We start from the raw sequence: 21258 nt of genomic DNA on the forward strand, positions 1-21258 counted from the left end.
TCCAGCCCAAAGGTGCTGAATTCCTACCTCACATTGGTGTTTTTTCCTACACTAAAAAGCCGTAAGATGGAGGGAAAAGGCCGCTCACAAAGAAGGAGCTGGTAACGGAACAGTCTCAGTTGTTATTAAGTCCTCCTCTGCAGTAATTCGAGGTGTCACAGGCTGGCCGTGTCTTTTGCAAATGAAGCCCCTGAGAGATATTGGGAAGAGGTGGAGCACAGAGCACCTGCCTTGCCRGGAAGGCACCAGGACCCCAGGTAATGATGGTGTGCCGATGGCTTTGGCTTTGATGAGGACTCTAAATTGCTAGGTATTGCATACCTGTGCAAGGTCTGGCCCTACTGCAGAGCGCAGGCAGRCGAACAAGGGACGGGGCAAAGGACACAGCCCTGCTCCCGAGCTACTCGTTGTATCGGGAGATTTGGCAGTGTCAGGAAAGGGAGCGAGGGATGCAGTTGGTTTTGGAAGCCCAAYCACTAGGCACTGAAGGGTCTGCCTTCTTCACGCGTACCAGCGCTGTCCTCCTTCATGGGTGATGCCACGAGCTGTAGAGGCTGCAGCCCGGGGAGCACCGGCGTGGCCAGGGCCCGGGAGCGCGGCTCGGCCCCGAGGCAGGTGCGGGGTGGCGGCGAGGGGCCGCGGGCGGGCGGTTCGCACCGGGGTTGCCGTTCCGGGATCCGGCGATCCGCCGCCGTTCCACCACTGGAGGGCAGCCACATCTTAAAATAAAAACCACTYAGCTCAACCCCTCCGCCGCCCGCACGGGCTGAGCCCGCATCGGATGCGCCGCAGCAGCGCTGCGGGAGGAGACTCCTCCCGAGTCCGGGCGCTTCTCTTTCAGAGATAAGAGCGAGGGAAAAACCTAGATTTTCAGCTCTCGCCCCCGGCTTGGCCAGCGGGCTCTACGCTTTGGTGGGAGGAGAAAAGTAAATAAGAACATATATATATATTTAAGTAGTTCTAAAGCACCGGGATTCTCCCAGTACCTTATGTGACCTTCGCACCTTACCACCCCGGCAGTCCGGGGCACGGCGCTAATCCGATTTGCGGCGGCGGAGCGCTCGGGCGGTACAATGGGTCATTGTTCGACCCGGCCCGGTCCCGCGTCCCGCTCCGCCACTGCCGCCCGGAACGGGACGCGGGACCGGGCAGCTTGGGGGTCTTTCCGCGTCAGATCGGCCGCCAGTACCACAGTTTAAGGCGACAGGCGCCCGCCCCATCCCTCGCCCCAGCAGCACTGCGACCCGGGCGCGGGCGGCAGCCGCAGCGAGGGAGGGAGCGGGCGAGGGRGGAGGGAGGGAAGGAGCGAGGGAGGGAGGCGGCGTCTCCTTTAAAAGCCGTGCGGGGCCGCAGCCCGCTCCCACAGGGCGGCTGTGATTGGCGCGGGCCCCCGAGCCTCCRGGGTCGTGACATCGCCGCGCAACAAAAAGCCCCGGCGGCGGCGGCGGGCGGCCACCCCCGGCCATGGTGCGGTGCTGGGCCGGTGGGGAGCCCGGCGCGGTGCCCTAGCGCGGCCGCTCCACGCGGGACGGCGGCGGGCGGCTCCCCACCCCTTTTTTTTTTTTCCCCATCTTTTATTTATCCTCCTCCCTCCTTTTCCCTTTCTTTTTTAAGGGAGCGGAGACAAGTCAAGCTTCATCTTGATGTTKCTGCGGGAGTTTCGGTAAATGTCCATCTGTCTGATGAGCGTGATGCAAAGGACATTTTTGAAAAGGAGCCTTCTAACTCCGTAGACACGTAGGGACCCATTCACGGGCAGGCACACACACGCGAGGAGGAGGAAGAAGAAGAAACAACTTTACGATCGCTGCTTTTAAAAGGGAGAAGCCTTTTCCCTGGCTGGGACTTGCCTTCTGCCTCCTCTCAACCAGCTGCTAAAAGTATGTTTCCGAGGCGGACTGCACTTCAGGGAGCTTCTATTTTCTGCTCGGCAGCTGTAGAGGAACAGCAGCGAAGTTTGGAGTAACACCAAGTGATGCGGGAAAAACACCCCGAGAGCAGAACACCCTCCTGCAGACACAACCCCTGCTGCTGCACACAGGTATAGCTCTGGCGGTCCCAGATCCGCTGAAAGCCTTCTCCGCAGGATGACTCCGTGGGCCACGGCGGAGGTGCTAGAGCTCTGGAAGAGAGAGGGGGGACGGGACACTAATCATAACTATTATTACTATTATAATAATCCAGCCCAGAGTTTCACGGGGGAGAATGTCATCCTGTGGGTTTGGCTAAGGACGTAGCAGGATATGTATTTTTCTCCTTCCCCTTCTTCCACTCCGCCGAGGGAAAACAGTTCTGCTTTTCCCTGCGCTGAGGGAAGCCGCTGCCGCGCCGCGGGGGAAACAGAGCCGGCCCCGAGACCCCGCGGCTCGGCTCGGCGGGGTGTGTGGGGGGAAGCCCGGGGGTCGGGACGGGAGTGCAGCGGGGAGTGGCTTTACTGGGCAGCAGCCCCTTYCCTTGCCAGCGGAGCGGTGCCGGCCGTGGCGGCGGGAGGCCCGGCCAGGCACACACCTGCGCCCCGGCCCCGGCGGTGCCCCCGGCCGTGTCCCCTCCTCCCCTTCACCTCCGCGCTCCTTTGTTGCGGAGCGCCCCGCTCCGCTCCCCCGTCCCGCCTCGCTCCCTTTGATCTCCTGCCACGGGGATTTCGGTGCCGTCGCGCACCTGAAGCGGCCCCTCGGGGGGCTCCGCCGGCCGGTCCGCGGCGGGGGCTCCGCCGGCCATGGCCCGGCACCGGGGYGAGTCCCACCTGCGGACCGTCCCCGCCCGTCCCCCCTCTCCCCCGGCGCGGTGTCCGCGCTGACTGGCTCCCATCGCCTCCTCCTCCTCCGCGCAGGTTGATCATGGTTGCCGTGACCCGCTCGCTCCTGGCGCTGCTGCTCTGCCAGGCGCTGCTGGGCGGCGCGGCTGGGCTCATGCCGGAGGTGGGTCGGCGGCGCTTCAGCGAGCCGGGCCGCGCCGCCTCGGCCGCGCAGCGCCCCGAGGACCTGCTCAGCGAGTTCGAGCTGCGCCTGCTCCACATGTTCGGGTTGAAGCGGCGGCCCAGCCCCGGCAAGGACGTCGTCATCCCGCCCTACATGCTGGACCTCTACCGCCTGCACGCGGGGCAGCAGCTGGGGCAGCCGGCGGCGCTGGGTTTCCCGCTGGAGCGGGCGGCCAGCCGCGCCAACACCGTCCGCAGCTTCCACCACGAAGGTACGGGCGGGCGGGGGCTCCGCGGGCTGCGGGACCGGAGGGGAGGGCAGGGCCGGAGGAGGAGCGGGGGGCGGATTCCTTCCGCCGGCACCGCGGGATTCGCGCAGTTCGGGTCCCGGCCGGGTGTGCTGCCCGACGGACYCTGTTGAGGAGCTTTTGCTGTGCCAACTCTCTTTCCCCCACTCTCAGTCCTCCGGGGCACTCCTGTTTTATTGACTTTTCCCGCTATACCAGCGCGACTCTGCGTTAAGCGTTCCCGCAGTTCGCTGGTCTCCTGCGAGGCTAGAAAGYACGGATGGCTCCCTGATGGGCAGCTGAGCCGGGCCACTTCGGAGGTTTCTAATCCTTATCTAATTCCCATGAGAGATCAGTCAGGCAATCAATCGCGACCGCCTCTGGGGCTGCCGTCGAGGAGCGCTGCAGTCAAACCCACCTGGGTTCGCGGTGCCCAGACTGGCCAAAGCCCAGTGGCCGCGTTTGGCTCTTACCTGCGAGGCCTCGAGCTCTGCGACAACTCCTCGCCTGCAGCCCCCCGAGGCAGCCGATTCTCTGGGACAGACCCTCATTCAGCAGCCGGGGGCGTTTCCCGTAGCCGAYCTGGCGGCTGTGGCATTAACCGGGCCCGAGGAGCCGGTGGGGCGCGTGTAGCTCACGTGYTTTTATGGGAAACGTTTCCCCAGGTTGTAATTGCTCCTGGCTGCTGCTCTCCGGTGCTGCCGTGCAGMGGCCTCTCTGCAAAAGTAATGAGAACTCAAGTTTCCCCCTGCTTTTAGAGTGACTGCTCTGTCAAGGAAAGATATTAATTAGTTTTTGAGTTTCTGGAAGGAGGTGGCTTCTGAGAAGTGGATGTGCTGTTTAGTGGAAAGCCTTATCGTGAGGATGATGAATGGTGAAATCTAACCTCTCCTCATCCACGTTTCCCTAAATGGGAAGTAAATGTCTGTTAATTAATGGGGAARAGCCAGTGCGTGGGTCATTCACGTTAAACCCAAGGATTGTGGGCAAGGCACTGAGTGAGAGAGGAGCTGAAAGGGCAAAGTTGATAAGGTTTTAGCAAATGTAAAAATCTGCAGTTTGAAGTAGTCATACAATTGCAACAAAAGCTGATTTTTGTTAKAAGATCAGTGTTACAATTTTTATAAGATTTGGAAGAAAATCACTGTGGCTCCTATTTTTCTCACGGAGTTCTCACTGCATTAGTGATTTCTTGAAAGCAGAAGTTTGTCTTGTGACCATTCAAAATATTTGCCTATTAGCAAATGCTAGTCTGGTCCTGAAATACCATAAGGCTGAGCCTTACCTTATGCAAAAAGTTGTACTGGATTCAAAGGGGAATGGTTACACAACTAAGAATTGCTAACAACAGTTATGCCTCCCCATTAGAAAGTGATTTTCTTTTTTTTCACCTTCAGTATGTTTAGCACCAAAATTAAAAACTATACGAGGGAATTTTATTTTGGGAAATACTTTTAACTTCTTCAAAGTCTGTAGCAACAAAGTACTTCTTAGCAGCCCTAGGTAYATTGTACTCCCTCTGAAGCTCCATTCAGTTATTACTCAGGGGTGGGAATGGCCTGAGGTTTATTGACTCCTTGAATGTTTGGTTTTGATGGTTTAAAAACTTCTTGTTTGGAGGTGACTTTGTTTCATTAGYTCTTTAACATCCACCCCTATTTTAGCAATTGAATCTTCCTGCTGTTCTTTATGGCCCTTTTGGGTAAATACTGGGGTGCGCTTCATAAAGTACTATTATGGATGCTGAGTTCACAGTGTCTAATTGAAGATACAGGAATCCATCTATTAAGATTTATAAGTCACCTGAATTGCAGACTAATGTTTTTTTTTCAGAATGGAGTTTAAGGGATTGATGTTAGAGCCGTATTCTCAGAAAAAGCAGGAATGCAGCAGTTACCCAAAGTCCTCCAGCAGTTGTAGAGATTCCCAGTAGTTATGGTGCTTGAGTTTTCTCGTTCACGTCCTTGAATTCCAAATTAATGCTGCATATTACTTGCTTCTAATGATAACTACCTGGAAGGCAAAGGCCACCAGCATCCAATCCAAATGCATAACAATGAGTGAAGAATTTTTAACTTCATGCTATACAYGCTTGCATAAACAAACTAACAAGGGAGACAGTATTTTCTGCCTGAAAGTCTTTCAAGTCTTATGTGTCACATATGGCAGCTGTCATTTGAAAGCTGCCAATAGCAGGCAATCTTAGGGGGTTTGGTTGCTTGTCTCAGTTTCTGATTTTCTCCTTTTTTTCTCTTCTTTTAAATTTTTATTTTCCCTGCTTAATCAAATTAGAAGTTTTGGAAGAACTGCCAGAAACGAGTGGGAAAACATCACGACGTTTCTTCTTTAATTTAACTTCCATCCCTGACGAGGAGTCTATCACCTCAGCTGAACTCCAGATTTTTCGGAAACAGGTGCACGGAGCCTTTGAGAACAACAGCAGCTACCATCACCGTATTAATATTTATGAAATTATAAAGCCAGCCACAGCCACCTCTAAGGACCCTGTCACAAGACTTTTGGACACCAGGTTGGTGCATCATAATGCAAGTAAATGGGAAAGTTTTGATGTAACGCCAGCTGTTTTGAGGTGGATTGCACATGGACAACCTAATCATGGGTTTGTGGTAGAGGTGGTTCACTTGGACAAAGAGAACAGTGCCTCCAAGAGGCACGTTAGGATTAGCAGGTCTTTACATCAGGATGAAGATAGCTGGTCTCAGCTCAGGCCATTGTTAGTGACGTTTGGGCATGATGGCAAGGGACACCCGCTCCATAAAAGAGAAAAGCGTCAAGCGAAACACAAACAGCGTAAACGCCACAAATACAGTTGCAAAAGGCATCCGTTATATGTGGACTTCAATGATGTGGGGTGGAATGACTGGATTGTTGCCCCGCCGGGGTATAGTGCCTTTTACTGCCATGGGGAATGTCCTTTTCCACTGGCAGATCATCTAAACTCAACAAACCATGCCATTGTTCAGACTTTGGTCAATTCAGTGAATTCCAAAATCCCCAAGGCTTGCTGTGTGCCGACAGAACTGAGTGCTATTTCCATGCTCTACCTTGATGAAAATGAAAAAGTTGTATTAAAGAACTATCAAGATATGGTTGTGGAGGGTTGTGGGTGCCGCTAACACAGCAAATATGTTAGACAAATGCAAAAAAAAAAAATAGCTGACACTTTAATATTTCCCAATGAAGACTTTATTTATGTAATGAAATGGAAAGAAAAAAAAACACAACTATTTTGAAAATATATTTATGTCTACAAAAAAAGTTGGGAAAACAAATATTTTAATCAGAGAAATATTCCTTTAAAGATTTTAAATGTATTTTAGTTGTACATTTTATATGGGTTTAACCCCAGCACATGAAGTATAATGGTCAGATTCTTATTTTGTATTTATTTACTATTATAACCACTTTTTAGAAGAATAGCTAATTTGTATTTATATGTAATCAAAAAAAGAAAAAAATATAGGGTTTGTACATAATTTTCCAAAATTGTAGCTGTTTCAGTTGTGTGTATTTAAGTTGAAAAGAATACATGGAAGGTTACTATGGCAAAGTGCATAGCACATTTGCTTTCTGCTGTGCTACTGTTAAGGTCACAAGTTCAAGTCCAGAAAAAAGTGGATAATCCACTCTGCTGACTTTCAAGATTATATTGTACAATTCTCAGGAATGCTGCAGGGTGGGCTGTCCAATCCATGAGAACTGGCATCCTCTTTAGGTGGAACATTTGGATAAGAACCAGACATTGCTGATCTAGTATAAATACTGCTATTCCCAACTAATTTGCAGTGTGAATATAAGGGCCAATAGAAATCCTATGGGAGGTGGGGGTGGGGGAAGACTGAATCCTTTCTAGACCTACAGAAAAGTGGATGTTTGATGTTTCCTTTAAAAGTCCTTCCTTTAAAAGTCCTGGCCAAATATAAAATAATAAAAACTAAAATGTCATCTTTTTTTTTTGTGATTATCAATGCTAAAGAGGAATACTTACCTAATTTGTACCGGCCCTTGTCTTTAACAGTTGGAAAAGCCTTGCATACTTCCTCACCTCAGATGAGAGCTCACTTCTGTGGAGTGTTACAGTGAAATTAATCTGCAATTTTTGCCCCGTATACAGCTGTTGTCATATTCAGCCTCCTCTCTAACCTCAGCTGATGGTTTTGCTGTTTGGCAGATTAGCGTCTCTTCATTTCCAGGGTTTTGTGTTTGAAACCTTTATTTTTCCCTTCCCAAATGTTTAAATCTATTTTGGATAATAAATTCTGATATTTCTTTCTGAGAAGTCCAGTCTGTAAGAAAAAATGGTTCACTTGTGCAGTCATTACAAGAACAACTTGTGCTTGCATCATCTTATTGGTTTTTAAATCCTTCATGTAGGGGACAAAAGTGTAATTTGCAGTTGGCAAACRCAGCATTAAAGCTGATACTGATTGTGCCTGTTGTGTGTTCCACGCCTGGTCTGGCAGGCAGGTCCTGGGGTGAGCAGGCAGAGCCTGGGGGTTGTTGTGTGAAAGTTGTGCTGAAATAGGAAAGGAGTTTAATCGTCATACCCTTGAGATCTGTTGTGGGTGCAGTTTTGGATTTGATGAACTGAGGCAACGCTTCCTAAAGCTGTGGGTAGAGTGGGCCCTTCAGGGACCTCTCTAAGTCAGCTATGGGAAACTCTGATTTGGGCCCTCTACCAGCTTGATATTTCATTAACAAATCTGTCTTCTTTCTCCTGGCCCTCCCCAAACTTTTTTTTTTTTTTTTTTTTTACCAGAATCATCTGGGTTGCTGTAAAGATACTAACTAGATGGGTTGGTTAGAAAGGCTGACTTGATGTCTTAGAGGTCTCCTTGTAGAACAGTTCTTTTCTGCTATTTGTCACAAAAAGCAGCAAGTACAGGAGAGAAAAACTAATTACCTGTTGGCTGCTTCCATTTTTTTCTGTGAGCTTARAAATACCTTGGGCTGTAAAGTTCTGTGATGAGATAAAACTGAAGTGTTTCTTTGTACCAGCAGTATTTTTAACTGCTGTCAGAGAACAATCCACCACTCTGCAGTTTGGCTCTGTTCATTTTTAAGGGGTAGCTGATGTTGGCCCTGCTGGTGATACATAGCCTAYGGGTTGGCTGAGTGGACAATCTCCAGGTGCTTATTTGAAAGACTGGTGCTATTTTGGTRGCTGATGTTTTTAGGGCTGAAGCATCATATGTGTAGGATTTGATTTTGCCTTTTGCTTGTTGCCAGCTTTCCTGGTGCTGGAGGAGTTTGTGRCTGTTGCTTTGGGAAGGTTGTCAGTGCTGCCGTGGAGGTTCAGCCAGGATTTGCTGTTTGTGGTGTGTGATTGTGCAGTCAGGTCATGGCTGTGTTGCTGTACTGTGAAACCTAAGCTTGCTAAAGCTGCAAAGTGCTGAAAAATTAATGATAAACATGAAAGGTGTGATCACAAACCTACAAAATCAGTAAAGAACCCACAGCACTTCTAACCAGACCCTCAGCTCTGGTGTTGTGAGGCTGAAGTCTCACAGTTCCTTCATGTATAACRAGACTGAGGGAGGCTCTTTACGGAGTGGTGGCTGCTTCTTTTCTCCTCTAAGGCATGAGAACACATGGATGCTAATCTTGTTGCCAAAAAATTGGCTACAGCACTTGTCTATGCATGAGCAGGAGCTGGTTCATGGCGTGGTGCCACATTCCTTGCACAGGCACACATCATGCTTGACAAGGAATTGCATCCTTGGTAAAATGTATTGGAAGGCCAAAGTATCATCGTAAACTTAATAAGATCCACTCTTGTAAGTGTTACTGTAACTTAGTGTTAGCCACAGCATCATYAGTTCCATACTGCTTTTGAGGAGTAAATACGCATGTGTCAAGCTCAGCACATCAATAAATTTCTCCAGATTTGGTTTTGTGATGTACATTTAAATCCATAACCATAACCTCACTCTCTAAGTTGGAGACATGAGAGTGCTGCACTGAAGACTTTGTTTAGGACTTAAAGAAATAGAGCAAACGTTCACAGATGAGTAGCARGAAGTTCCAGGGATCAGTTGGGTTCCTGAATTCTTTTAGATAGGGTTGATGATCAGACAGCTTTTCTGAAAGGTTTGGGCTTTCTGGCAACTTTTTAAAGTCTGGTAATGACTGCTAAATACTGAGGGTATGCTGTCACCACAGCACACTAGTACTTACTTTAGTTTTTTAGTACTTATTAGTGTTATAGTAGTCTACAAGGAGAAAAGAGAAACAAAAGATTTTGAAGGCAAAACTGCCTTTGTTGCCCAATAGCTCCGAAACATTTTGCTTCTAGGCACTTACATAACGTATATAGGCAGAGATTGTGATAGTTAATGTCACCCTTTGTGCATTTCAGATAAGCATCTCTCTAAACACAAATGTGATCAGCATGTCTCCTTGTCCTTTTGAGACTCAATAGCAGCTTTGTCGAGTGGCTTGATAATTTTTGCGCAAAATTCAGTTGGACTTCTGAGGTCAGCACATGTAGAGGAGGATCTTCAGTTGAGGTAAGCTCTGCCGAGAGCATTGGCCATTCCCACCGAGCAGGGGCTGCTCCYCTGGGCTCACCACAGCCAGATGTGAACACTTTCCCTGCCCCTACAGGGTTTGGGTGGCTACATCCCTGCTCCCCTGCCAGATAGGTGAGGTCTCACATGAGAGGAACATGATTTGTTGTACTCTCAACAGGAGGAGTTCATCCACACTGTCTTTATATTAGACCTGCTTTGCTACACTATTATAAGAGGATAATTATTGAGTTGTTTTGTTGTATGGTTGTTCATAAATTGTTGATTTTTGGGGTAGTTTTTTTATTGATTTTAGGAGGCAGCTAATTGCCATATGGCAGCTTGATGTTAATGTTTTATGAAGATCAGGAAACAAAAGTTTATGAAACAAAAGCTTTTGTATAGTAACTGCAGAGTTTCAAGAACTGTTTTATACTTCCTGACAGTGCAGGTCTGGCTTAATGGTTTGTTTTTATTGCTTAAGAGTGTAAACCTTTCTTTAGCCGATGTGTGGAAATTATATCCTCATCCCGCATTACGCATTTCTCATTGCTCATTACTCATTCCTGCTTTCATTGCTGCCATCTGTAATCAGAGCTTTACTGTTTCAACTGCATGCAAAATGCTCCTATCCTTTGCACAGTAAGATACCTTTCCTTAGCACTCACCCACCCTTTCAAAAAAAAGGAAGAAGGGGGGGCAAAGTGGGRAAAAAAAAGGGGGAGGAAAAACCTATTCTGTCTATATTGTTTTTCTCTGTTTTGGGTGGAGTCTGTGTTAGATTTTGGTTGCTAGATGGTTTCTGTAGTAACAAGCAGAGTAAAATCCAAGCCTGAAAAGGCACTTTTAAAGGTGCCATATCTTGCCTGAAGTATTATTTATCTAATTATGGATATGGAATGTTTAGTTTCTCCTTTATATCARCCCCTTTTGGTAGGGCAGACTTGAGAACTTGATATGCTGTGATCTTATACAGGAGAACCACAAATCTTATTCCCAGTTGACTTAAGCTGCTGATAATAATAACAAAAAGCTAAAGACATTAAAATACATTTTGAAAGATTGTTGGAGGCACAAACTATTTGTTTTTCATTTATATAGGAAAGGAACAAGAAGCTAGGTTCAGAAYGATACTTGGATTGTACATGTTACTGCAGTAAGGAGGGTGTTGGATATGAGGAAGTGGTTTATTTTGTTAGACTGCTGTGTACGAGGAAAAAATCCCAGCTCCCTCAGAATATGACTTTAATGTAGTCCAATTTTCTTTGTTTATTTCTCCAAAGAGGTTTTGCAGGTGTGTGAGAAAGTAGACGCACACAGTTACTACTTATGCCTTGCTTGGGCACAAAAGGTAGTCTAAAAGTATTTTAAGAGTACTTCTTTCCTGTCTCTCCAGTGCTAACCCTTYGTTACCTGTATTCCTGACAGCCTTGCCTGCAACAAGCAGCAATGGTTTCCTAAGGTGGAGTTTCCTTTCTTTTTGGAGTCTTGTCACTTATCAGTACCCTCCAGGATTTAGCAACCTTCTGTTCACGAGCCTTGTGAAATGGTAGCTTAGAAAAGCAGGCMACTGGGTTTGTCCTGGTTCAGTGTGCTTTGCAGAGACAAGTTTGTCCCAGCCTTCAGCAGGAATCTTAGTTTGGGAAGGTCTGAAGGTTTGCACCCACTGGGCACAGSAGGAGACACCCCAAAAGAGCAGGGACTGTGTAACTTGCCACAAGTCTGAGGGCCAGAGCTCATTTRCATCTCCATTTCCATAGTGCTGTGAAGGCGCTTGGCTGGGCTGGAATGCCTGCCTGGGCTTGTGTTGCCCTCGAGAGAGGAACAGAAGCTGAGAGCTCCTGGACTTGTCCAGGGGCAGGGAATTTGCAGTGGGAAGCTTGGTTCTCACCTCWGGAGAGGTGGGTTTGCTCTTTGCAGTTGGTTCTTACAGGGGCTTCTGCAAAATATGTTTGTCTGCCTGCACAGYGGTAGACTAGAGCCACTGGGTGAGGTCTGCAGTGGAAGGAAGCAGATCAGTGTGGGTTTAGTTTGGAAAAAGCAGGGATTTTCATCGAGGAAGTAGAGAAGGACCCTGCAGGCTTTTGAAGCTGAAAGTGTTAAAAGCTTCTAAGGGGACTGCAGGTAGAGAGAGATCAGAGCAGCGAATTGATAACATTATGAAAGTTCAGGTTCCCACAACAGCTGGACTGTGGAAGATTTACAATTTAATGAGGCTGATAATCTCATTAGAGATTAAATTAAGAMGGTTTTTCTGGGAGATCACCAAGAAAATTATGAGTATTGTACTGTAACTTGGCTCCTAATGCTGAGGCAGTGGAGASCTGACATGTACTTCTTGCACTGCAGGACACTGTTTCATTCGATGTGTCTCATTAAAACAAAGCCTTCAACTCCAGCAGTTTCACTACAAACAGAAGAAAATTATTACTACTATTTTTTATTACTGCTACTATTATTACTATYATYGTCATCTTCTTCCTGGAAACAAAATGAGAGTTAAAAGATGGAAATATCAACCAGATCTGCAAATCAGCACAGCTCTACTGAGTTGGTTCTCAGACAATCCAGTCYTTTTTATTAAAGCAAATCCTCAGAAGGCAGGGTGACCATGTATAAAAAAAAAAGTGTTTAAGGTAATCATTGACATAACTCCTGTAGCTTGAATTTGCACAAACCACTTTTTTATGGCATCCTGCACACCCTAGTGATGGGAAAGTGTTGTATGGAATAATGACTCTGTAACCACAGACTTCAAAAGTATAGAATATCTGCGGCATGATGGAAATAGCTGTTTCCACATCAATAATATACTCACAGGCGTATTGAAGCTTAATTGCAAGGCCAGTGGTGATGGGAGGAGGAAGGGGGAAGGGCTCKCTGCCTGTGGTTGCCTCTGCTTTACAGCCAGAAACAATAATTCAGTTCATGATAAACTTGACTTTTGCATTTTTTCTCATGACTTTTTGATAACTCCATATGGGACTTTATAGACCAAAGAAGTTWTTGACTCCTTAGGAATTAGGAAGAGAGACAGGGTTTGTATTATTTCKTATAAGCATCACTCTGGCCATTGCGTTAAATGGATGTAAGGGTGGTTCTAACACAACTTTTTCTCCTGCTTGTATTTTCTCTCTTCCATTGAATGAAAAAAACCTTTTGCTTAAAAGCAGTCTCTCCCTTTGAGCCCAGCTTTTTTTAGTCTGCTTTCGTGAAGAATCTTGATTTTCTAGTGGACATCATAATGGTAGCGTGAAGGCAGTTTTGAAGTCACAATCTGTTGCTATTGGACCAAGTCCTAATGCACATGGGAATATGTTTTCCTAGCCCTGGCACTGTAAATGAAAGGTGGGCCCAATTGGTTTAAATGAAAAAAATGAGTGTTTTTTTTTCTGCAAAACCCTGGTATTGTAACTCTTCTTTCCTGTTGTTCAAATGACAAATATGTTGTAATTTTACTGCTTTCAGTGGACAGACTGACAGCAGGGTTACTTGAAAGCTCCCTTTGCTGCAGTCTCGGGAGAACACCATGGAGCCCGAGATTCTTAAAATTTCCCCACATTCTCTGGGGAGAGGCTGCAGAATGGCACCTTGAGACTCAAAGATCAGAAGGAGATGGAATTGAAGTTCTCCTTTGCTTAACCACCAGTACTTTTAAAGTCCATAAACATTTTTGGTTGTTTAGGATTAGCAGTAGCCCATGTTCTCTAGATGTTATTACTGAGGGGAGGATCAAAGACTAATTGATTCATATTTCCTGGTCTGGTGATTATTTTTCTTTTGTGTTATTTTTTGTTTTAGAAATAGTTAATKGTTAACTACTTCTTGATGCGCGGGGCAAAGAAGTCTCCCAGGTTTGCAGATGAAAAGATTTTCATCTTTGAAAATATAACCCAAATGTACCCTAGAGGGCAGAGTCATTTAGAGAGAGCTCCTGCACACCTGCTGGGTTACTGGTGCGTGCCCACTGCCAGTTCCTTGGAGAGAGGGACCAAGCCCTGGGAAAATGGTGTTGGAAGTGTGGGTGGAACCTCCTGGCTTTTGTGAGCAGCAAAAAGCAGAGTAAGTGGTCTGTGACTCTCCTTTGTGCAGGTTCTGAGAAAAAAAAAAACAAGCCTAACCAAGTGAAATAAATTTAAAAAAAATACTTTGCAAAGAGTTCCATATAACCCAGCAGGCCATGCTGCTGGCAGGTGTCAGCAGGTTGCACCTCGGGCCTGCTGGAGGGTCTGAGCCTATTTTTGAGGGTTGCATTTAATTTTCAAATAGAAGCAGCTTAATTTTTGTTTGATAGCAAAGAAAATAAACATGGTGTTGCCCTTTGCAGGAGCTGTCTCTTCTTGAGACCTGAGCCACTCAGGGTTACGGTCTTCTTTCCCATCTAAGTGGAGAGCGAGGCTTGTTGTCAGGCCTTTCTCCATGAATCCGAGTGTGTGGGAAGAATCTTGGAAGGTCTTTGCAGCTCCTCTCCTATGTAAGTGCTTCCTTCAGGGTTTCAGGCTCCATTCCTCTCTTCTTTACCTCATTCATCTGGGGGAGGGAAGGGGGGGAAAAAAAGAAGGTCAGACACTGAGAAACTTCGAAGAGTGTGCCTTTACCAAGCTTTGGTTTTTCTCTCTTCCTGGAGCTCTCATTACATGATCCTGGTTTTCTGAGCCAATTGTTAGTCCAAGGCCAAATCCTTAACCTTGGGCTAGATAACAAAACACAGCTGAGGTGATCTTGACTCCTTTAAAAAGGCTGTCTCCTCTTTGATGCACTCAGACTGAGACGCATAATTCATTTTAGTTCCAAAGGTTGTTCTTAGCATGGGAAATTAGCAACCTTCATGATAAAAAGTCAGCATGTTGGGGGGGTATATGTGTTGGTCTCTGTCTTCCACTGCATTCCACATCCTGGAGGCTGTTGGTGTGTCTAGGGAGAATCCGACACCAAATCCTATCTGGGAAGTTTTGCTTCATGTCTGCATCCTATTCTTACCAAGACCTGAGGACTTTGTGCTAACGAGAGGAATCAGCATTTGGAAAATGCAGCTTTCTGACTTGCAGCTCTTAATGTAATTGGAGTGTGTGCTCAGGAGAAATTGGGATCAAGGTTCTTCATGGATGTCAAAACTGCTTTGTGAAGTACAGTCCTCACCAAGGCCCCCAGAGGATGGGAAAAGCCAGTGGGTGTCATTCAGTGCAATGTCCGGCAGTGCTGGGCAGAAACTCTTATGGTGTGGAGGTCCCTCCAACAAGTCCTTTCTGCATTTTTCTTTTGGGACAAGACTCCTCCACCATATCCTGAAATCTCTGTGCTGCTCTGAATAACTTTGAGAGTTCATTTTTGTGCTGTAGTCTAGCAAGCCTGATGGTAAGAAGCAGCATCACAGGTGTGGTAGTGTCAAGTGGCTCATGAMAGGTAGTGGAGTTCAGAGCCAGGCTGATAGAAGTGAGAAGGTCTTTGGTGGGTAAAACTTAACAGGAAATGCTGCATAACAATCAAATACTGCATCAGGGAAAAGAGGAGTGTAGCAKTGGGGCCACCAGACTAAGGACAGGAGAGACAGTAAAGTACTCAGCASTGGAGCTGGAGTTGGAAATGTACCTTGCTGTCCCTGCGTGCTAATTCTCAAATAGTTCTTCCTGCCTCCTAAGTGTTTTGTAATGATATGTACCTTAAAGAATTTGGAGAAGTCTAAATACACTGCTGTTTATCCTGTAGGGTAGAGATAGATAGCTCCAATGTATGGCATAATGACAGGTTTCATCCCTTGGTAACCAGTTTGCATGAGGACCAGGTCTGGCCAGTATTAAATTGGAAAGCAAAGATGGCTTTGTGATTAAGGTGCTGGAGTGGGACGCTGGAAATCTGGGTTCAAGTTGTGGGTCAGCCATAAACTCCCTGTGTGACCTTGAGCAATATAATTATTCTGAAACTTCAAAGGTATCTAAACAATTTGGACACCCATTTTCCAGTCATTTTAATTAACTGGGATGCTTTGAAATTCTCAGCTTTAATCTCTCTGTGCCTAGTATTCTCATTTGTAAACTCAGGCTAATAATATTGCCTTGTGCATGAGGAGGATGTGCGCATTAGGGATTGGGAAGCGTGCAGCTGCTGGGAATTCGGCAGCTACGGAGCTTGCAAACCTGGTCGGGGGGAACACGTTGAGGGGTTTAAATTCAGCTATGGGTGCTTTGTGCAGGAYAAACAGCCCATTCCATGGGGGCAGGAGCTGGGGGTTAGTTCCTTACTGTGATATATGACCTTCAATTTGGTTCACGGGCGATAAATACCACTGCAAGTAAACTGCAACCAAAATATTCACTGAGAGCAACAGCTCATTCCTTCAGGATTTCATTTTGCTCCATAACAACATCTTGCTGTTTCTTTAGTATCCTGCCATTCTTTAATACCGACTATTAAACTTTTACAAGACAAAATGAGTAGTTATTAACATTTCCATTTCTGGACTTCATAACAAGCCGTGCTCCCCCTTTAACATCACCTATGGCTCTGTCCCTTTGCCTGCTGTTATGTGACTGTGTAATGAAAAGCCTGCCATGCACAAAGGCAGAGGGAAGGGTTAAAAGAGCCAAGGGAGTCTTTAATTCCTTCGTTTTCTGACTTTTGTGGGTTTAATACACAATCTTAACATTCCATTAGTAAGTGGTTGCATTTTTTTCTTTTCAACCAAGGAGATTAAAGGTTCCTTCAGATTTTGCATTTTTTCACTACTCTTTAGTCATGTCAGTTTTGTGCGCTAGGCAGGCAGGAGGTGAAAAACTGTTCTCAGTGATCAYTGGTGCTGCTCCCAGAGCCCGGTGATGGATGTCTGGGAGTCCCTAGGGGACTGCTGTTCTCTAAAGGATGTCTAMCAGGGTTGGGAAATGTTTCCAAGACATTGGATCTTGGGTTCCTCACTGACGATCATCTAGTGAGTAAAGGGCTTTGTAAACTGCTTGCAAAACGCTGAGGTGTTACGTGCTGTCAGAACATCTGATCCTGCTCATTAGGAAATTAGTCAATATTAAATTAGTCAGTAGTAAATAGATGCTGAAATGAGGTTTCATATTTAGACATGAAGGAAAGTGATGGCTGGTGCTCTAAACAGCTTCCCGAGTTGCATTGGTGATTTTGGTGTGAATCTCTGTCCATTGGCTCCCTATAATGACTGTGGGTAAGAGAATCTGACTCTCTCACTTCTAGTTAGCACAGTGCTAGGCTGGCAATGGAGAACCTTACCTATCATAACTAAGTCTCAAATATGCCTGTCAAGATATGTTTTTTCCCTTGAAGTTTGGGGTTCAAAGCAACCATGAGCCAGAGCTTCTTTAATGTAATTGTGGGGTAGGTGGCCAACTATTTCTCAGTTTTGTTCTAAATTTTGTATTCTGAGTATCCAGGACAATGAAGAGKAAATTGCTCTAAAACTTGACTGAAATAAGATAGTGAAAATTTTTGTTGTAATTTTCACTGAAAGCTGACAACCAACAGTTATAAAGGATTTGGTGTGAAGCTGAAGATTTTCCTGTTACTTAGTTTTTTACTGAAAGTGAGCTGGTGAGAARTACTGTCAGATTATTACTTCATATGTGTGCAAGCAAATATAAACTCTAAAATATTTTGCAGAATAACAACTGTATTTTCAGATAACCTCAGCTTCTAAAATGTGGTTATTCATCTCTGTTTGGTAGATGCACAGTTTAGAAACAAAAGCAAACAAAACAGGAAAAGATCATGTCTAAATATGTASCAAAAGTTAAAATTGCCTTAGATAAAGAAAACTGCCTTTGGATTTTCCAGGGGAAAATAATGCAATGAATTAACTGAAAAAGATAAAGAACTAAATATGGCAGTGACTGTTTTTTTTTAGTGACCTGATTCAGCAAAACCTTCATGTACTTATTACCTATTTTGTACTCTTGGCCCATGAAAAGGTTTTGGACAGAACTTAATTTAGAACATTGTTACAAACTCAGATATCTGCCTGTCTTTATCCAAGTTCATGAACTTTTTGAACAGCGACCCCCCTAATGCCCCTGGGCTTCTGGAGAGGGGTTTATGGTTTCATGTGCAAAACAGTGTGAAACTTGGCACTTTCACTTGGTCTGAACTCTGGCAGCTCCAGGAGTACTAAGTGAGCCCAAACCATCAGCTCAAGAGGCAGAGTAAAGCTTTATTGAAACTCTCTGGAACTTGGACCAAATTCCAGTTTAAAAAATATGGCCCTTAATGTCCCATCATTGTCTTGTCATTGATATGGAGGAAATTCACCCTGCGTGGCTGCTGTGAACATCAATTTAGGAACATTTGTCAGGTGCTGCAATAAGAATGGTGAGGGGGTTAGGGCAGGAATGCTCAGAACAAAGGCCGACAACCCAGACATGTGAATGTCTTAACAGTGGATGAATGGATAGGAGAAATCCTGAGTTCCTTCCTGCTCAAGAGCCAGGGCAGGCCAGTCATTAGGGCTGTCTGACAGGGTGAATGAGTCACAATCAAATCAGGCACTTATTTACATCGCCAGRCTTTTTCAGGGCCTCTGCAAACTGCAAGCTCCAGTTCATGCTGAAGACCAGATTTGCCTCATTGCTAACTGTGCTTTCACTGAGGCTGGATGATTATGAGTGAGAATTTRGCTAAAGGTCAAAAAACTACTTGTCTCCTGGTGTATAAACCAGCAAAGGTGCAGCCAGCATCCCAGTTCCTTAAAATACAGCATCAGGTGCCTAAAGTTACTCATCTGCAGTTCTGCAGATCCTGTCATTTTAAAAAGAACTGAAGTTCCTGGCAGTCACTGGAACTGACTGATGCTGGAGACTGAGCCCATAAGGTACAGAAATATTTCTTCCTTTACTCATTTCCTGGCCTTGCCCTCTGGACTGTCTGGCTTTGGAGCTTTCATCACTCAGGTAGGTCATGTTATGCCTCTTCTTACTGGGTCCTGAAATGAGCTGGTGTTGCTCATCTGAACTGGCTGTCAGTGATTGCTTCTGTGTTGCATTGTTGGTATTTCTACACTGTCTGAAGTACTCCAGGAATCCTCCACAGGTGGATTTGTCAAAATAGTCCTTTTTCAAAGGGGCTTGTGTTTGTTGCATTTACATGGCGTGGATTCCAGCTGTGATCCTACAGTGTGCTTCAAATGACAGCACCTCGGTCTGTAAAGTCGCAATAGGAATATTCTGCTGTTAAGTCATGCAAAAGGCCACTTGTCAAGAAATGAGTTTGTTTTTCTGACAATCTGTTAAACCCTTTCAGGAGAACATGAAACTCTCCCCATCTGCTGGAAGGGGCAGTGTGATAGGGATAAGCAACTTGGTGTATGTATGGAATACATGAGGGACAACATCTCAGTGCTGGACAAGTTGACTGATGGAAGCTGGACCTGCTGCTCCTGAATAAGGAAGAACTGTTTTGGGGAGACTTGGCTGCAGTGTCATTGGATGATTGGTTAAAAACGTGAGGAAAGTGAAAAAGGCGAGTAATATAATAATCACTCAAAACTTCAAGCATGTGGTCTTTGGCTTGTTCGAGGAACTGGTAAGCAGAATCTCYTGTGAGTCTGCCCTGGAGGGCAGAGAGACCCATGAAAGTTGCTTGATCTTCCATGGACAGCCTCCTCAAAGCACAAGAACAGCCCATCCTGATGTTCAGGATACTGAGCAGGTATAGCAGGAGGCCAGTGTGACTGCATGGGGAACTCCTGACTGCTTTCAAATGCAAAAAGGAGCACTATGGAGGTGAAGGCAGAGACAAGCAACCAAAGAGGAACATAGAAGTGTTGCCTGGGCATGCAGGAACGGAGTTAGGAAAGCTGAAGCTCAGCTGGAGTTGGAACTGCTGAGGCTTTTGGAATGTAAGCTGGTTATTTCTACATGCAACACGAGGGAGACCAAGGAAGATGTGGGCCCTCTGCTGAATGTGGCAGATGATGAAAATCTTGGGAAAAGGCTCAAATGTTCAATGTTTTGTCTTGATTTTTATGARTAAGACCTGCTTTCAGCTCTCCATRCAYAGTGGCAGAGCTTGAGGGAGGGGSTGGTATGGGCAYTAAAGGATTAAAGATCCTATYGGTAAATGAGACCCTATAAACCCATAGGGCSAGTTAGGGTGATCAGAGGRTGCTGAGGGGCTGCTTAACATCTTCTTTGGTCGGTCCTGATGGGAGACAGAGCATCCTTAGGGACTCTTCAGGAGACACAAACCCAGGACAAGCAGTTGGTGTGCTGGAGAGAAAAACCAGAGGAGCCATCAGAGGAGTGAGCTGGGAAATGAATGCAAGGTCCTACACTGGGGACAGAAACACCCCATGCAGGTATGGGAGTAACATCTCTTCACCTGGGGAGCTGGGAGTCGTGCTGGACCCCACATCCAGTGTGCCATTGACTTGGCTCCTGCAGGAACAAAAGCCAGTTCTTGCTGGATTGCCTGGCTAGGCCTGACTACGCCCCTCTCCTTGTGCTCATTAGGATGCCCCTGGAGCACTGCATCCAGTTTGGAACCCTGGGAGGAGAACTGGCAAACTGGGTAGAGCTCAGAGAGCTGTGGTGGGTCAGCAGCTGGGCTGATGACATGGGAGAGGCAGTGGAACCCTGATTGATTTGGAGCTCTGACATGCTCCAAGAGGAGGCTTAGAGGGCCAGACTCTTCTCAGAGGTTCATGTAGRAGAGGAGGCAGCTGCTATGGATTRTAGCAAATACAAATCTGACTGAATTTAAGGAAAAGTTTCTTCATAGCAGTAATGTTTTAGCACTTGAACTGTGAGAAATTGAGAACTTTCCATTTTTGGGGCGTTCTTGACCTTGACTAATAAAGGTCTTGAATAACCTGATCTAACCTGAAACTGGACTGGTTCTGTGAGCAGGAGGTTGATGGAGAGGAGCTCCAGAGGTTCATCAGTGTATCTGATTCTATGACAGAGAGAAAAAACACTGAGCAAGAGCAATAGATGGAGCAATGGGAATATGGCAAGTTCTCGTTTCTGTGTACACCATGTTGTTTCTACTTTGTGCTCCATTTAACAAGCAGAGAAAAAGAAAAAACTTTGTTCTTTTTCTTCTGCCCAAAGTCAGCAAAATTTTGTAGGCAGGTGTGCTGCAGTATCTGGGTGTCACATATTTGCTGAAACTGTGTCTAATATCGATGAAAAAATGTAAGTAATAACTGATCATTTAGGTGATTAGGTAAGTTTTTTTTTTTTTTCTCATCAGTTGCAGTTTTGAATTAATCTTAGCAATAGGTTAAAAAGGTGTGTACAAGAGAGATCTTAAACTAGATTCAACGTGAATTTTTACAACAAAATCTATTCAGTGCAGGATAGGAAATTGTTTCTGTCAAAAAGAAAATATTTAATTTTTTGTCTCACAAAAGTGTTGTAGCATGGACAGGAGAATGATACAAGGACATCTCTGACCAATTAAAATGTTTTAGAAWGCTAGCAAAATATTTGGCAGCCACTGGCACCTGCAGAAATACAAGCCCATGCTGGAATATCAGGCTTCTGCTGCAGTATGTCCCGAGTGTATTTTTATG

The 21258-nt window shown here is 45.8% G+C and overlaps 1 protein-coding gene across 7 annotated transcripts in view; it reads left to right on the forward strand.

The window, feature by feature from the left end:
* The first annotated feature begins 1356 nt into the window (after positions 1-1356).
* The window catches only part of BMP2 (bone morphogenetic protein 2), a 66285-nt gene continuing 46383 nt past the window's right edge, over positions 1357-21258 (forward strand). For 3 of the 7 annotated variants that reach the window (XM_057382707.1, XM_057382716.1, XM_057382724.1), the window contains exons 1-3: positions 1560-2041; positions 2831-3189; positions 5497-5734. In XM_057382707.1, the coding sequence (XP_057238690.1) occupies positions 2838-3189; positions 5497-5734 (590 nt within the window). In that variant the 5' untranslated portion in view covers positions 1560-2041; positions 2831-2837. Of the gene's footprint in view, positions 1468-1559; positions 2042-2830; positions 3190-5496; positions 6404-9583; positions 10418-13535; positions 13930-18983; positions 19756-21258 lie in introns of those variants that run through there. The other 4 variants (XM_057382699.1, XM_057382732.1, XM_057382740.1 and 1 more) reach the window with 4 other exon arrangements.

The sequence above is a fragment of the Malurus melanocephalus genome, unplaced genomic scaffold (genome assembly GCF_030028575.1).
Source record: "Malurus melanocephalus ecotype Western Australia unplaced genomic scaffold, MMel_1.1 scaffold_13, whole genome shotgun sequence".
Lineage (NCBI taxonomy): Eukaryota > Metazoa > Chordata > Aves > Passeriformes > Maluridae > Malurus > Malurus melanocephalus.